This window comes from Camelina sativa, chromosome 13, assembly GCF_000633955.1.
Source record: "Camelina sativa cultivar DH55 chromosome 13, Cs, whole genome shotgun sequence".
In the NCBI taxonomy this organism is placed as follows: Eukaryota; Viridiplantae; Streptophyta; class Magnoliopsida; order Brassicales; family Brassicaceae; genus Camelina; species Camelina sativa.
The window spans coordinates 12429910-12447837 of NC_025697.1; the positions used below are offsets into that span (position 1 = coordinate 12429910).

The 17928-nt window shown below is 32.3% G+C and overlaps 3 protein-coding genes across 4 annotated transcripts; 2 read left to right on the forward strand and 1 right to left on the reverse strand.

Moving 5' to 3' along the window:
- Positions 6683-9469, forward strand: LOC104736541 (homeobox protein knotted-1-like 3). Of its 2 annotated transcripts, none has more exons than XM_010456540.2 (6): positions 6683-7619; positions 8007-8127; positions 8210-8394; positions 8557-8688; positions 8780-8916; positions 9008-9469. In XM_010456540.2, the coding sequence occupies exons 1-6, from the start codon at positions 6915-6917 to the stop codon at positions 9045-9047; spliced, it is 1320 nt and encodes a 439-aa protein (XP_010454842.1). In that variant the 5' UTR covers positions 6683-6914; the 3' UTR covers positions 9048-9469. The 2 variants fall into 2 exon arrangements, with proteins under 2 accessions (XP_010454842.1, XP_010454843.1); XM_010456541.2 differs by having other exon boundaries at positions 9016-9469.
- LOC104736542 lies at positions 11800-12372 on the reverse strand. Its single transcript, XM_010456542.2, has one exon. The coding sequence runs from the start codon at positions 12308-12310 to the stop codon at positions 11876-11878; it is 435 nt and encodes a 144-aa protein (XP_010454844.1). The 5' UTR covers positions 12311-12372; the 3' UTR covers positions 11800-11875.
- Positions 14830-16739, forward strand: LOC104736543 (flotillin-like protein 1). Its single transcript, XM_010456543.2, has 2 exons — positions 14830-15289; positions 15559-16739. Exons 1-2 carry the CDS (start codon positions 14929-14931, stop codon positions 16584-16586), a joined length of 1389 nt encoding a protein of 462 aa, XP_010454845.1. The 5' UTR covers positions 14830-14928; the 3' UTR covers positions 16587-16739.

The window sequence follows — 17928 nt, forward strand, 5'->3', positions numbered from 1 at the left end:
GGGGGGGGGGGGAAGATTGAGTGTTGCTCGTGTGTCAATAAAATAATAGTTAGCAATAAAACTATGATTAAAAAAAAAATCTATCATATGCTTGACAAAAAAAAAATCTATCATATATTATATTTGTCTATCATATATAAATTATTTGTAATCTGACTAGTTTTATTATCATCGGTGGCGGTAGTCTCTTTTATAATTTTTCGTTACGAAAATAGAAAATTTATTTGTTTAGTGTAAGCATTTTTTCGGGTTTAAGTTGTTGATTTTGCTTTAGTTTCAAATTTAATCACTTGAATTCTTGAAAAGAATTTCATTTTTTCGTCTTTGTTTTTGGAGGTTTCACACTTTTGCAGCAAAAGAAAAGGTGTTAAGTTTTATATACTTTTTGCGCCAAATTCCTTTGCAAATAAACTGTTATTTTATTTTCTCCTACACATATTGCCTTGCAAATAATCTATCTACAAGGTTAATGAAATTTTTTTTGTCAATTAGCTTCATTTCTGTTCCATCGCTGCCCCACAATTTCAAGTTTTCAACTAACCTGTTTGACAAAATCCTATAAGAACTCCACTGTCGGCAAATTAATTGAGATCTCTTATATATATATTTCATTTTATTTCCTTAAACACTTCAACACATACTATACCGTGAAACGACTTGTACAATTGTGTGTATATATAAAATCGGCTTGTAAAATTTGGGGCCGTTTCTATATGTATCTAGATGAAACATGCATTATGATGTTGTTCATTTACATTGCATTTTTCCTTTGCATTATTAATAAAAATAAATGGAAAAAATATAATGCAAATATGTAACACATCCATTTTAGTATTTTACTGTTGCATAGTAAGTAAAACAGTAATGTGTCATACAAAAAGCATAGATATATTATTTCTCGCTTTTGCTTTTTAAACTATTCTCGTAAGTCGTAACTAAAACATTATTTTATACTTATATATAAAATTAGTAACACAATATATCTCCTAAAGTTAATTTTAGTTTTCGCTATGCTTTTTAACATATAGCCTTGTGAGAAATTGGATGGTTGTGTTCAGCTTTAAAGAAAAGGACGCAAGCGAAGATCAAAAGGTTGTGAAAAGGACACACATTTCCATTATAATAGTCAACGACTTATACTAATAGCTTCTCTCGATAACGATGACCCAAAGGCAAATAAGTAGTACATTTCATTGTGTAGTCAGTGACCGAAGAACATGCTCACTGTTCGATAATCTCACGTTTTCCGTAACATAGTTAAACCGACAATTTTATCAATATAAGAGTTTGGTTGCACAAAAAAAAAAAAAAAAAAAAAAAAAAACNACCGACGATCATTATTAACTTTAAGCTTACAAATGAGGGAATAAAGTCAATGCGCAAATGAAAGAGCGAGAAGTTAATAGGTTAACGACGATTTTGGTTAGAATCACTCCGGTTTGCAGGTAACCGAGGCACGATGAACCGGATAAATATGTGTAGTGGTGAGCTAAATTTAAAAAGGGTTTGTAGCTGGCATAAACCATGAAATTTTTATACGAAATGTAGTTATGTAGTATTTGTTTATGTCAAAATGTTATCTTTAAATTAGTTACGGGAACTTAAGCCTAACTGCTTGTGTTTTTTAGCCTAAAGTTTCGTCTTCCTTCGAATTTCGTTTGAAATTTTATATTTTATATTTTCAACGTCTTTTGTTTTCCTTCAATATATAAAGTTTCGAGGTATATTTTTTACTTAATACTCTCTCTCATAAAAATTAATGTTTAGAAGATTTTACACATATTAAAAAAACAATAATTACTGAGTTTAAATATATTTTTTGTTTGACTAAAAGAGTATTGTTTAATTTTAAACCAATAACAATATAAAATTTTAAATATTTTCAATGATTACTTATTGAAGTTTACAAAACATCAATTTTTGTGAGACATAAAAATATCCCAAAAACATCAATCTTTACGAGACAGAGGGAGTATATCGATATTAGATTATATTGTTTAGACATGGTATTTTTTGTATAATTCCACATCAAGTTTCACTCATGAAATTTATATTAAAAAAAAACCTGAAAAACAATTTGTTATAAATAAATAAAAAATGGAAGGTCGGTATAAATGATATAATGGAGTCTCCTTTTGTCAATATACGACAGATATAAAATTTGAAAAATGTTTTCATGAAAATGTTTTTTTTTGTCAGAGCCAAATTCATTTTACCTTAACGAAATAAATAAAAATGGTTGTATATATTGATTGAGAGAATTTGTTTTGTGGAAAGAGAAAGAATAGTAGTAGACTAGTAGTAGCAGGGGGAGGGGGACCATTTTGGAGATAGAGCTTAAACAGTTGGCTATTTAACACAACAACTGGATACCACGCGCTATGTAGTCCCCTCACATTTTATTTTCTTTTCACTTTAATTTCAATTTTCTTGTTCTGAATTACTTCTGATAAACAGAAATTTTTTATAATATAAACAGAATTTTTTTAATATAAATTCTGATAAACTAAAATTTTCAAAATAAATATATCTTCTACTAAAACCAGAATTCAGAACAAAAATGAAAAATTATAAAACAAATTTATTCATAAATCAAGAATCCAAAAAAATATTCTAAAAATAGAATGGAATTCAAACTAAAAATAGAATCAAATTCCAACTACAATCTTGATTTAATAATATAGTAGTTTCTTATTTTATTAATACATAAAACTATGGCTTGGAATATTTGCATCAAAAAAATTTGAGGAAAACATGGTTAAAAAGTATTTGAATTGAACTATCGTTCTGTAACAACCCGTCCCGTGGATCCTACTAATCCATGAACCCCACTAGCCCCCTACTAGTTGTCTCAACAGATCTGTCTGTAGACTCTGCTAGCCGCCCAAATGGACCCCAAGCTGATCTTGCAGGGCATCGATCATAACCCCTCACTATGGATATCTCAATCTACCAGTAGGTTATTGGTGTGTGAGGCGTTCCTCGAACCCTGGTTCCCACTCTTTAACAACCTTCCCACATGATAAGTTGTCACCAATTAAGCTGCACTAGTGGAGTCTGCAGGACGGGTTGTCACTCATTCAAACTTTATAAAATCATGAACGGATTTTTTAAAAATCTATATTTCGAATACAAAAAAAATTTGACCTTAAAAAATTACCTTATTATTACATTAAAAAATCTGAATCTAACCACTTTTTGCTTAGCTTTTTATTATTTCATTGATTTTTGAATATTTTAATTAGATTGGGTATTTCTATTACTGATATTTTGGTTAATTCAGATATTTTTTTGGATAGTTATAGTTTTCTTACCATAATTCTTTCGGTGATTCGAATAATTTTGCATATTTTAATATTTTTGATAGTTTTTGAATATATGAATATTTAAAATATCCAAACAGATCCTATAAACTTAAAATTCAAACATCCGAACCAAAATATAAACCGATCTTGAAAGGATAATAAAACTCCCACAAAACCAACCCTAATTTTTGTTTGCCCATTGTTGGGGTTAAAACAGACCTTACCACTTTAATTAAGCCGGCGGCTGTCAGCCCTAAGTCTGAAAAATCTAGGATTGGTCCCCACGTTTCTTTCTTTTTTTCCTTTTTCGATTTTTTGTATTATTTTGTCGTATCTATGATTTTTTCTTTATACTAATATAATTAATTATATCACCTCATCTTTTATTAGTATTAATTATTCGGGAGGGAGGAGGGTTGCATCAATCCAAATGTACGGTTGGGATTCTCTTATCCCCAAACGCATGCTATTAGCTTTGTGTGAGGGGACCACAAACCATCTGTGGTCCAAACAACCTCCTCTTGACGCGTGTCCTCTGTTTTTTTTGGCCCGCCCGAGTTAGCGACGTGATTTATGGTCCCCCCCTTCTTTTTTCTTCATCATCGGTTGTTTCCGGTTGATTGGTTTATACAAACGGATTCTGAAATATTTGTGGTTAGCTTCCACTAATTTACATGGCTAATCCGAATTAAAACATAATAAATTCAATTATGTATGGCTAATATTAGCGCTATTAGACCGTTTCTAAATTATAATTTTGGTTTGACCATTGTAAATGGATAATCGTTTATAATGAGATAAACTTAAAATATTTTGATTATGAAGTAGGTGACACAAAGAAGTAAAGGATAAATTAAACGAATTGGTGTTAGTGTAGGACAAAATTTAAAAGGTTAGACAGAGAGAGAGAGAGAGAGAGATGTTAAATGTGATTAAGAGATAAGAAAACTTTTTGAACTAGATTGGTTCTTTTGTCGCCTTCAATCAATGTTTCTACTTTTCGTTGATGTTCTTCTTCTCAAACACAACTCGTTTTTTTTTTCATTCTTATGTAGCTAGATTGTATCAGTTATCGTCTTTGTTTTGTTTGTATTTTTTCATGTTAGATATTTTCTTTGCTCATATTTTTTAATTTCAATGAATGGATTAGATGGAAATAAAGTTTGCATTAGACACACACACACACACACACACACAAAAATTACACTTGTCTTATTTTTTGCCCAACAAAGCAATTGATTTTTGAGATTTTTATTCATTTTATGATTTTTGACTTTTTGTTTTAGTTTAGTGACGAAAACGAAAAAGTTGTGATTTTCCTCACGCTCCATGGGGTGACGTGGAAAGCACGCTCCAACCTTTACGGGGGTCGTCGCTACGTATTGCGTCGCTTTAGTTTTTTGGTTGTTTTTATTTGTTTCTGTTATTATCTATTCGTACTCAAAATAACTCAATAAACCTAAGTATGACTCACTTGTAGAATATATATATTTTTTTTAACTTTAAAAACATATTTATAGAAGGACTTAAAAAATCATTAGAAAAATGAGATATACAAAAGAGTAGAAAATGAAGGTTTTCGATGCGCTGAGGTCTATAAAAAAGTGTGATCAACATTTTAAAATGTTTCGATCGGTGTCAAGAAAATACTAGTAATTAATAATTTTCGATTGTGAAACTATAATACGTAATTATAGAAAGATGTGACAGAAAAGAAGAAAAATATTACGTGTGTTATTTAGTAATTAAGAGATCAAGTTTAGCATATAATTAGTAAATGTGTTATTCATCATATTTTTTTGTTTTTCTTTGTTTCTGTGCTACGAATTTAAAATCTAGTGTACTGTAATATTAACGAATTAGATGGGGGGATATGAACCATATCATATGGTTGAGTATGCATGTGAATCGAAAAGTTTTTACATATTATGTAGTATGTTATGTATGATCGTGCATGTTTCAATTGAGAGTTTCACACGTGTAGTTTGGAACAACCTCGCCTTTTTTGGTTGAGTAAGATGACTTGTGGCTGGACATTTATATAACTAAAACTGAATAAAAAGATTTCATTATGTAATAATTGGACTGATTAGTGGACACATTTGATGAAGTCGTTTCTTAAAAACTAGTAGATATCAGCAAGCACAAAAACAAACGGTTTGGAACTATGATAATAAAACTTATATGTTAGCACACATTTCTGTTATTTATCATAGGCTTAATTGCTTATATATATCACTTATAATTTACTAAAAGCTTAAAATTATCGGTGAATACTAGTATTCATCAGGGATCCTGCAGTAAAATCTGAGCGTGAAACACACGCGCTGCTTCATCTTAGATATAAGTTGCGTCTATAAAGTATAAACACAACACGTAGCAATATCAAACTCTTTTAGAAAAAAAGGAAAATACATTTATTATTCTCAACAATAAAATAAAATTAAAAAACACAGTTGAACAAGGCAACGACCATTCTTAGCCGTCCGATTCTCAATAAATCCAGTCACCACTAATAATCAACGACTTAGATTAGTTCTTACTTTATTTAATTATTTATTTTTGTCGCGACCTAATCTTTTATATGTTCATTAGTCACTTATTTTATATACTATATATTTCTTGAGGTCTATGTGGTCCATTGTGATTCGAAAATTGAAAAAACAAAACATTTGTGTCAACCATAACTTATTTTTTTTGTTCAAACGCATTGTTTGTAGTGTGTACTGAATATTAAATATCTTTTGCTTTGAATATTTCCCGAAATATTGTAACGTTAATTTATGATGTCGGATTTTTATTTGTCCGAAATATCACTATAAAAGAAAAGTTTACAATACATCATTTTATTGTTAAAAAACCAGTTTATCTTTTCTAACACAAAAATTAATTTAGAGTTGAAAATCTTCTACGCCAAAATTTATTTCATCTCTTTTATTTTTTTGGATTTGTTATAAATAAATTTGTTAAAAGTCTCTAAATATTATACTAATACTCTAATAGTCAAGATTTACATGGAGAAATTTTCTTTTTTTTCTTCGATTTATGTTTCTCAAAATACAAATATAAAAACAGATTTTTTGGTATCATGAATACCTATATTTTCGCATTATATTTTTTTTGTAAACAATTTTCCATTTTGGTTTGGATGAGCTGATCTTAAAAAAAAATACTCTGATAGTCATATTAAATACGTTTCTGTACTTCATTTGTTAATTACTATTATGAAAATATAAAATTCTATTTTTTGATAACTAATGTGAAAAAAAGAAAGAGAGAATAAAAATATGAATAAATGGTCATCTCTCGATCTCTCTCTCAGCTCTGTACAAGTCTGAACACACCCACATATATATACTCTCAGATATACATACATACACACCACAAAAACCATATACTTTTTCCAATTTTTAAAAAACAAAACTCTTAAAAGTTTCTGTGTCTTTTTTTTTTCTTTTTTTTTTTGGAGAATTGAAACATATGAAGCAATCGTCATAGAAGCAGCAGAGATTCACCTTCTTCACTCTCCTTTCTTTATCTTTCCCTCTCAGAAACAGAGAACCAAAAAAAAATTCAAAAAAAGAAAAAGAACAACGCCAAACCAAAACGATGGCGTTTCATCACAATCATCTTTCTCAAGACCTCTCCTTCAATCATTTCACCGACCAACACCAACCACCTCCTCCGCAACCGCAACCTCCTCCTCCTCGGCAACCGCAACAACAACATTTCCAAGAAGCTCCTCCTCCTAACTGGCTCAACTCAGCGCTTCTCCGCTCCTCAGACAACAACGGCAACAACAATTTCCTCAACCTCCACACAGCCACCGCGAACACAACCACCGCTAGCAGCTCCGATTCTCCTTCCTCCGCCGCCGTCGCTGCTAACCAGTGGCTTTCTCGCTCCTCCTCCTTCCTCCAACGAAACAACAACAACAACGCGACCGCTTCCGCCGTTGTTGGAGACGGAATCGATGACGTCACTGGAAAAGGAGGAGGAGGACCGGAGACGATGATTGGCGGAGAGATGAAAAGCGGAGGAGATTACAAAAACGACGGAGGAGGAGTTGCGGTGGCGGACGGGGTTGTGTGCTGGCAGAATGCGAGACACAAGGCGGAGATCCTCTCTCATCCTCTCTACGAGCAGCTTTTGTCGGCGCACGTTGCGTGTTTGAGAATCGCTACTCCTGTTGATCAGCTTCCGAGGATCGACGCTCAGCTTGCTCAGTCGCAGCACGTCGTCGCTAAGTACTCAGCTTTAGGCGCCGCCGCTCAAGGACTCGTCGGCGACGACAAAGAGCTTGACCAGTTCATGGTATTTATATATACATAAATTTCGGATTTTTTTTGTTTGTTTTTTTTGTTTTTATCTAGCACAAAATTTAATAACACAAACTCATGAAATTAATTAGGTATCTTGATTTTGAAATCTTAAAAACAAGATTTGTGTTTTGTTTTTTTTGGGGATAAGCAATGGCGTAAAGATTAAAAATTCCTAAATTTTTACATTATCTTGACCTTAAGTAGGACCAGAAAAGAAAAAAAAAAAAGACAGAGCTTATGATATACTATTGTTGGTTGTGTAATAAAAAAAAATTGAAACACAACAATCTTTGTTACAGAGACAAGTTCAGTTTTGTTCTTTGTCAATGTTTATTATTGTGTGTTTGAGGTATTCAATTTTGTGGTTGTAAAATTACAGACGCATTATGTGCTGCTACTGTGTTCTTTCAAAGAGCAATTGCAACAACATGTGCGTGTTCATGCTATGGAAGCTGTGATGGCTTGTTGGGAGATTGAGCAGTCTCTTCAAAGCTTAACAGGTTGGTGAGAATCAATGTGTCCACATATATTACCTGTTTGGTTTCACTACAATTATTGTATTTCTTTTTTTGGGGGAGATAGGAGTGTCTCCTGGTGAAGGGATGGGAGCAACAATGTCGGATGATGAGGATGAACAAGTAGAGAGTGATGCTAATATGTTCGATGGGAGCTTAGATGTCTTGGGGTTTGGTCCTCTGGTTCCTACTGAGAGCGAGAGATCCTTGATGGAAAGAGTTAGACAAGAACTTAAGCATGAACTCAAACAGGTAATAACAGCTTAACTCGTAATATGATCTTCTATATTAGACCCGATACTTATCATTTCAGAAGCCTATAAAGTTTATATATATTCTGAACCAAGTAGCAGTGGTAGTATATGAGCAACAACAATGATCTAACAATGTAGAACCTTTGTTTTCGTGGAAAAGGGTTACAAGGAGAAGATAGTAGACATAAGAGAGGAGATACTGAGGAAGAGAAGAGCTGGGAAATTACCAGGAGACACCACCTCTGTTCTCAAAGCATGGTGGCAATCTCATTCAAAATGGCCTTATCCTACTGTGAGTTCTCTCTCCTCTCTTTCAGTAACCCCAATCAGAATTTTACTTCCAATTCCTTCAATGAGCATATCAAATTATTGATATTTTGTAGGAGGAAGATAAGGCGAGATTGGTGCAGGAGACAGGTTTGCAGCTAAAGCAGATAAACAATTGGTTCATCAATCAGAGAAAGAGGAACTGGCACAGCAATCCATCTTCTTCCACGGTCTTAAAGAACAAACGCAAAAGGTATATATTACTTCTTTTGTCTTGAAGACATAACCGAAAACTTATCGATTGGACGACTCAAAAGTCTGAAACTACTTTGTTTGGATGAAAGCAATGCAGGTGACAATAGCGGAAGAGAGCGTTTTGCGTAGAAAGAACAGAGATAAGTGAATTTGGGCGAGGTGAAAGATGGGATTCGAGTTTCAGGGTTTAGGGGTTAAGGTTGAGAAATTTATGGAGGAGTTTGGGTTATACAGAGAGAGGGGACAGTATTAGAAAGTAACTTTTTGTGCAATTACATAGTACGTAGTTTTGGTTATGTGTCATGCTGCCCATATATTTTATTAAGTAGTACACAAACCAAAAAAAAAAAGATTAAAAAGAAAAGGAGATTCAGGCTTTTGTTTAATGTTTGTTGTTGTTTGTGTTTGCTTGTCTGCATGAGTTTTAATTATGAACCATCGGATAATCATCATCATCATTATATCTTGTGAATAAGAAGATAGCGAGAGGAGAGTATTGTGATTGTGATGCACAGTTTTTATAACCTTTTTTTATAGTTCAGTTCAGTCTATATGTTCCTCTGTATAACCATACTTGTCTCCATCTTATCCGCTGCTTTTGCCATATTTATTACGATGTTACCACTCGAGCTTATTAAAATTGGCTTTGGTGAGTAAGTACATGTACATAGTAGATGACGACAATATCGAAAAGGCCCCATCTTGATAATGTAGCTTTGCAGCTGGGTACTTTTGTGATTTAATATTCTGAAACGTGTTATTTTCTACTCAGTTGTTTATTCATCTTTGTTGTTTCGTTTTATCACGTTTGTGACTGATAGCCACAAGTTACACGAAACTTTTCGACGAGATTTTTCTATCGATCACGGGGTGTTTGTGCACATGAACTGATCATTAACAAGTTTCATTTATGGAAGATAGATGTCAAAAAAAAAAAAAAAAAAAAAGATAGATGTCAAAGTGTAAAGTATGAACAATGTCATCATCAAATTTCTAATGGGCTTGTGGACAAAAACCAAAAGAAGTTATGTATATAGATGTCAATTGGGCTCTCCACCGAGCAATGGGGCAATGGGCGTGTCTGTGTGTACGATTCTGTTTATGGGCTATATTTGGAAGGTCCACAACGAATAACAGTCCAAAATATAGGCATGTCCAATCTATTTTTTTTTGTTGTTTTCATTTATAAAATTTAAATTTAATTTTGTTGTGTTTTTTATAAAATCTGATTTTGTTGTTGCTGTTTCTTTTATAAAATCTGATTTTGTTGTTGCTGTTTCTCTTATAAAATCTGATTTTTTTTTTTGTTGTTTTTTCTTATAAAATATATTTTATTTTTAAGGTTTTCTCTTATAAAATATTACAAGTTAATATCTGAAAATTAAGGATTTTAAGGTTTAAACCTTACATTAAGAAAAACTCCAATAAAAGAACATAATAACATAAGCATAACAAGATTCAAATACAATACGTTACAAAACTTTAAGAAAAGAACACATCAACTTAAGCATTACACTCCAACAATAGTCCCTTTCTCAACAAACTTGAACTCATCACCTACAATATTCAAAAGAGTATTTGTTAGATTCATCACCTACATATTAAAATATGCAAATAAAATATAGAATTCTTACCAATTTCTTAAAAACCCTGAACCCAATTCCTTGCACATATCAAAGCTTGCACATTAGTAGGTAAAAGACAATTCCTATATTTGTTAACCAGTCTGTGTATGATTTGGAGCTTATAAATACGAATGATAAGTATCGCCCATCATTACCGGTTCAGCTTTTCAATCTCAACTCCATTGAGAGTTCGGAAATCAGAGGATTATCGATAATATTCCTCCAAGAGTCTCCTCTTGCCCTCAGAATGGTACTTTAGTCATCAGATTGCCTCGAAAGCTTTGAGTACAATTTGTGTAACATCTATGAAGTAACATGTCCAGCTTGTTCCGATGTCTTCTGGACAACATAAACACGTTTGCTATATATATCTTCCCATTAAAATCGAAATTAGTATGTATACTTATTTGAAATTGTGTACCAGGTTTGTATATGTATTTATTATATATATTCACAAAAAATAATTAAAAATACCAATACGTAGAGAAAACATACAATTAATATAAAAAACTATACTCTTTCCTAAGAAGGACTTATCGCAAACGTGTTTATGTTGGTTCTCAAAAAGCTACCAAAAGCACCACAAGATTTTCGGTTTATCAAGTTTGTACAAAAACATAAGCTCATTTTTGTAAGAAGATGCAATAGACATATGCGTGATACATTAGGGGTATGAGTTGATATCACTAACTATTAACTATATTGACAATGTCTTTTCACAACCTATAGAAGTGTTTCTCGCAGAATTTGAAGCTCCACCATATAGTAAGACATTGTTATTTCTTTTTTTATATATATAATAATTAAAGTGGATACTATACTAGTTCAAATTTCCTAAGCGAACTAAACAAATTGACATCGATTGCCATGTATTTCATAATATCATTTATATATCAACTCATCTCAACAACACATACGTTCATGCTACAAATCATTTGGCCTACAACTCTAGCATGTTCGAGTTGTGAGTATCTGATGTCTAATTTGTACAGTCGTAATTTACAGGCACCAATTTAAGTGAAAGTATTATTAGTTTTGTATATATATATATATATCTTAGTTTTAGATATACATGTATTTGTGATAAGTAAAAATATATTCTCGGGATAAACATGTGAATCAAGTGAATCAGTAAAAAAAAAACTAAGTTACTGTTTTCTGTTTACTAACTATTTACTCTATAGCTACCCAAATGGCCAATCACGAATCTAATTAGTGGCGATTGAACACCAAGTTAGAACCTAATTCAATACGAATTTAATTATAACCCCATAGGTATCTTTATATTAACATAAAGATTAAAAAAAAAAAAACATTACAAAAAAAAAAAAATCAAACTTTAGTAACAACCGGAGCTACAAACCTCTCCGGTGAAGGATCTTCACTACTACCACAACCGCCGTCATCAAAATTAAGACTATAGTTTTTAAGATCATAAGTGAAATCAACATCTCTCCTCATCTTCTTCCTGCTGTTACTAAAACTTCTTATAAAGTTTTTCCACTTTGGCCCCGCGATTTTCTCAGAAATCTCTTTTAGCCCCTTAAGTTTCCCACTCTCCCACCTTCCCCCTCTTTCTTCTTGCAAAGAGCCACCACCACTCCATCCACTGCTCCGACTGCGATGCTCAAGACGCGCCTCCTCGTCGCCTCCTCCTCTTCGCCGCCGCCACCGGACTACACAGAGTTTACGAAAATACCCACATCCGCAAAACGCCGCCGGTTCATCGTAATCATCTGAGAGTAGATTCTCTCTATCAGTGGCCATGGTGATGATTAAAACAAAACAAAACAGAGAGTGGTGTTGTGTTCTGTAAAAAAAAAAGAAGAAAATATCAGAGAGATATGAGTTGTTATTATATATAGATGGTGATGAGTATGACACGTGGCGTATCGACCGTTGGGTGATTGTAGTGATGGGGTATATAATTGGACTGTGATGAGAATGGTGTGACGGTGGTGTGAGAGGAGCGAGGATTTTTATTTTATTTTATTCGCTGGCTAATGATGAAAGACAGCTGCGAAGGCGGGAGCGAAACGGTTGCTTTCTTTTATTTATTTATTTATTTATTTTTATTTTTGTCTTTAAGGATAATTATGAGAATGTTTTTGTTGATAAATACTAGTATTGAGTAAAAATACTTAATTTTTTTTTTCTAAAAAGATTGCGTTATCAGAAAAAGTGAAAGTTGTATACAATTATTATTTTATGAAGATAAGTGGCTGCGAAATTTTGTTCAAGAGTGTGTAAACTTAGATATTTTTGTATTGAATTTATGATAATTTTCTTTTTAACTTTTTGATATCACTGATTAATGATAATAACAGAATAAAAAAAATTTAATTTTGTATTTTATATGATTCATTGGATCATGAAATTTCGGTGCAACTCTCATTTTAATATATAGAAAGAAAAAAATATATTGACCAGAAATGATTCTAAAAATGATAAATTACTAAAATAGTTGTAGAGTAATTTTGGAATAAACTTCTGGAATTCCAATCAACATATTTGAATCACGTAAGGTAATAATTTGTTTTTGTAGATTTTCACCAATATACATATATTAGATCCAATAATCACCCTGCATTTACAATAATATATTGATTAATTTTAGATTATGACTTGATTTAATTCTAGTAAACTTGATTAATCATCTAATAATATTACATCGTAGTCTATTATTATACTGGTTTATTAGTTTTGTTTTTAGCTGAAAATTATATAACTAGGAAATTAAACAACGAAAGCAATAGTAAATTCAATATTTCAATCGCTAATAACAGTGATAATAAAGTAAGATAAGAAAAAGTGTTTAAGTAAAGACAAAAAAAAAACATTAGAGGCCGTTGGCAGCCTGGCAAATGATGATTAGCCGTTGGGTTAAGTGTAGATTTGCTAAACCACACCAAACCAACTCACAATATTAATAAAAGGCTGTCCATGTTGTTGCCTAAACTTATTTCATTATTATAACGATGACTCAGTGATCACCCCACTAATCATTGTATATGTTTTTGTCCTAATCACCATAACAAAGATTGCATTATGGAAAGTTTTTGTTTAAATAAGCTCGATCCAATCTAGAGTAGTACGTAAATCTTCCTATCTCACATGTAGCACTACTGCACTAGATATGGATTCAAACAAGACTTGACTAAACTGTCATGAGAAAAGAACTTAATTAAGAAGTATTAGTCAAACGAATGTTCAGAAATATTACTAAGCTAATTTTTTATAAGTTCTTACATTCAACATTTCAACTTATAGATGGAGCCTTTATATATATACCAAACATTGTCTCTGTGTTACAAATTTTACATGTTCCTTCTTCTCGCCAAAAATATGTATATAGTTATGTATATTTTTTTTTAATTTACCAAAAGTATTAGCTAGTATATAGTCTTCATATACTTGTATATAATAGATTGGTTATGGGCTCTGGAATGTCCAGTTTATTAGATTAATAAAGGTGTAACAGTGCTGGTTAATTCCGGTTAGATTTACATTGTACAACATAAGATTTTGTAACAAACTCTTTTGATCATTAATAAGAATATGAATTTAACCAGCTATATACAACTTGATCATTAATAAGAAGCCAGGGGCTAATTCAGTAGTGTTATCTTCAGTTTTTGAGACTTTTAGATGGGACTAATTATCTATATACAACTTGGGCCTTAATATATTTTAGTAATAGGGGTTTCATGAAAAACTAATACTCTTTTTATTTTTAATCGAACATGAAAAACTAAATCAAATAATTTCTTTTGTATCATGAATAATTTCTTCTAAAGATCTACCATAGTCGAATACCCAAAAGTATATAAAAATAATACTTGATAAATAAGAAAAGTAAATAACAAAATGGTATGACAAAGATTTGTAACCATCAGAAATATAAAACGTTTACAGTAAAAGTAATTGATTATAAATTTTATACTTATATCATATTAGGAAAAAATCTACAACATTAATTCAAAACGCGAAATCAAATCAACATAATATTGCTACAATTGAGCCACTTGAACCCAAAAAGAGTAATTAAAGGACCCCATATTTAACCTAAACAAAGTCTCTAGCCACCAATATATATAATTCACTAATTCAATGTTGATTTTTTTTTTCTTTAAATTTTAGAATCTCACAAAAAAAAAAAAAAAAAACGTAGTTTCTTGGAAAATGCGTTGAAGTACTATCTTTGTGGTTTTTGTTCATAAAAAAAAAATATAAACAAATGATAAGACCAAATCTTATAAACATATCCACGACTATAAATACAAAGAGACCTTTTAGGAACTCAACACAAAGTCTTCTTAAATCATTTGGGCGAAAAGTCCCAAATCAAATCAAAATCATTTCATTTTGATCGTATAACGTAAAAGATGTTCAAAGTTGCAAGAGCGTCTCAGTATTTGGCGATCACCGGTGCTGGTATCGAAGACATCAAGCTTTCCAAGAAGTCATGGGTGTTTCCATGGCAATCTTGCACCGTCTTCGACGTTTCTCCGGTGAACTACACTTTCAAAGTCCAGGCCATGAGCGCTGAGAAGCTCCCTTTCGTTCTCCCCGCTGTTTTTACGATCGGTCCTCGTGTAGATGACGATGATGCGCTTATTCTATACGCTAGGTTGATCTCGCCTCACGACAAAGAATCTAATCATGTCCATGAGCTTGTTGAAGGTGTTATTGAAGGAGAGACTCGTGTCCTTGCTGCTTCCATGACTATGGAAGAGATCTTCAAAGGTATATATATAAACATTTACCAATCACTACTCCTTTCAATTGGTAATATTACTTGTGTTTATGGATATTTGTTAATAGACGCATTTTGTGAACTATTTGACTAAGTCTTTTTTGACTAAATGTAAGATTGATTGGTTTTAAGTTCTAGGAACAGTTTCAGTTGTTAAAAATAACTCTAAATTGATTGGTATATGTTTGTTGAAATGATCATATTTATTTTCTAGAATATTTTGGTTAAAAGAGTTTTTTTTTATTTTATGGATTTGAAGGTACAAAGGAGTTTAAGAAGGAGGTGTTTGATAAGGTTCAGTTGGAGTTAAACCAGTTTGGTCTTGTAATCTACAATGCAAATGTAAAGCAGCTCGTTGATGTGCCTGGACATGAGTACTTCTCTTACTTGGGTCAGAAAACTCAAATGGAAGCAGCAAATCAGGCGAGGATCGATGTGTCTGAGGCCAAGATGAAGGGAGAGATCGGTGCCAAGGAAAGGACAGGGCTTACGGTCCAGAACGCGGCGAAAATAGACGCGGAATCAAAGATCATATCGATGCAGAGGCAAGGAGAAGGAACAAAAGAAGAGATCAAAGTAAAGACTGAGGTTAAAGTGTTTGAGAATCAAAAGGAGGCTGATGTGGCTAAGGCCAATGCTGAGCTTGCTATGAAGAAAGCTGCTTGGACCAAGGATGCTCAGGTGGCTGAGGTTGAAGCAACCAAGGCAGTGGCTTTAAGAGAAGCTGAGCTTCAGACTCAGGTCGAGAAAATGAACGCATTGACTCGCACCGAGAAGCTCAAGGCCGAGTTCCTTAGCAAAGCCAGTGTTGAGTATGAAACCAAGGTTCAAGAAGCAAACTGGGAACTATACAATAAGCAGAAACAAGCAGAGGCGCTTCTTTACGAGAAGCAAAAGCAAGCGGAAGCACAGAAAGCTGAAGCAGACGCAGCATTTTACACAAAGCAGAGAGAAGCAGAGGGACTTGTTGCTCTAGCCAGTGCTCAAGGGACTTATCTAAGAACTCTCTTAGACGCTGTTCATAATGACTATTCTTGCCTAAGGGACTTCTTGATGATTAACAATGGCATTTATCAGGAGATCGCTAAGACAAATGCCCTTGCGGTTAGAGACTTGCAACCCAAGATTAGCGTTTGGAACCACGGTGGAGAACAGGATGGTGGTGGGAGTGAGAATGCTATGAAGGATATAGCTGGACTTTACAAGATGTTGCCTCCAGTTCTTGATACTGTTTATGATCAGACTGGGATGCAACCACCGGCTTGGATGGGTACTCTAAGCAAGTGAGGCCTCCTCAACAGCTAATAGGTTGACGTTTGGATAGTGCCATCTTTTACTTGTGATTTAAGATACATCTATGAAGTGTAATTTTTTTTTTAATTTTTTAATTCTGTTGGAAAACTTGGCTCATTCTTTAGTGTTCTTTTGAAGTCTTTTTTAAAAAGAAATTAATTTGATGGTACTCGTAATATTCATAAAGAAATCAAATGAGAGACTAAAAAACTAAAAAAGGTATAAGACATATTTTGTTTGCAATGAAATTAGCGATGTATATGTTCCGACAGTCTATTTAGACATGATCGTTGATGTATATAGTCGTTAATGGTTAATATTAGACCCAACGACAGCCCTAGGCATGAACGTTAACTACCGAGTAGGAAATGTTGTGAGTGCAGTCTAACGGAAGGTGAAGGTAGCTAAAACTACCCATTGGCTAATTGGGACGAGCTTCGGTTCGGTCATCCACCGGGACAGGAGTAGTTACTAGCTGACTAGGATTGGAATCATCTTTATCGTTTATGTCTACCTATACATTATTTAAATATATGTGTAGTTTTTTGGTAGTGGTTTGAAATTTAATCATCTTATAACTTTATAAGGAATTTGCGAAAAGTCTCTCTTACAACTTTATAAGAAATATCATTTGTCAAAGTCAAATTTTGGTGAGATTTTGACAAACTCAACGTCATGTATATTAATCATCAAAATGCCTTTAATAAAACTCAAAATTGTAAATGTATATAAATTTGGTCATGGTCAACATTTAGTAATATTGTATGTACATATATACCATATATAAAACCATATGATATACGCAAACATTCCGATTAGGACGTATCTGCAGGTTTTGCTGTAGTATACAAATTATTTTTTCTTATGAACATATATGATTTTTTTTTTGTTTTTTTGTTTATATACGTGTACTTGTATTCAATCGTGTATTCCAAATAATTTGTGTTCATCAAAGAACAAATTTTATGTTACTACAACATGAATTTGAAAAAGTCTAATAAAATTTGATATCATTAAACTAGTAATTTGAAAACCTACGTTTCTATGTTATTAATATTGAGGACATTTTAAAAATTTAATTTTCATAAATAAAAAATATTTTAGTGAATTTTTTAGTTAAAAAATACATAATCTTATTATATAAAGCTTAATGTCAAAATTACTCATTAACAAGATCATGACAAATGTCAAATATATTGATTAGATGTTGACACGTATCTAAACTTTTTTTTTATAAACGTAGTAGGACAGCGAATTATATTTACAGAATTTTACATGTTTATATTTTAAAATTTTTATTTTTCTAAATCAAAAAGAAAAACTCACAAAATCAAAA

Excerpts from the sequence above, each read along its gene's own strand:
- LOC104736541 (XM_010456540.2), top strand. The coding sequence starts at position 6,915 with ATGGCGTTTCATCACAATCATCTTTCTCAAGACCTCTCCTTCAATCAT. Across the intron at positions 7,620-8,006 it reads AAGAGCTTGACCAGTTCATG|ACGCATTATGTGCTGCTACT; the intron begins GTATTTATATAT and ends GTAAAATTACAG. Across the intron at positions 8,395-8,556 it reads TTAAGCATGAACTCAAACAG|GGTTACAAGGAGAAGATAGT; the intron begins GTAATAACAGCT and ends TTCGTGGAAAAG.
- LOC104736542 (XM_010456542.2), bottom strand. The coding sequence starts at position 12,310 with ATGGCCACTGATAGAGAGAATCTACTCTCAGATGATTACGATGAACCG.
- LOC104736543 (XM_010456543.2), top strand. The coding sequence starts at position 14,929 with ATGTTCAAAGTTGCAAGAGCGTCTCAGTATTTGGCGATCACCGGTGCT. Across the intron at positions 15,290-15,558 it reads TATGGAAGAGATCTTCAAAG|GTACAAAGGAGTTTAAGAAG; the intron begins GTATATATATAA and ends ATGGATTTGAAG.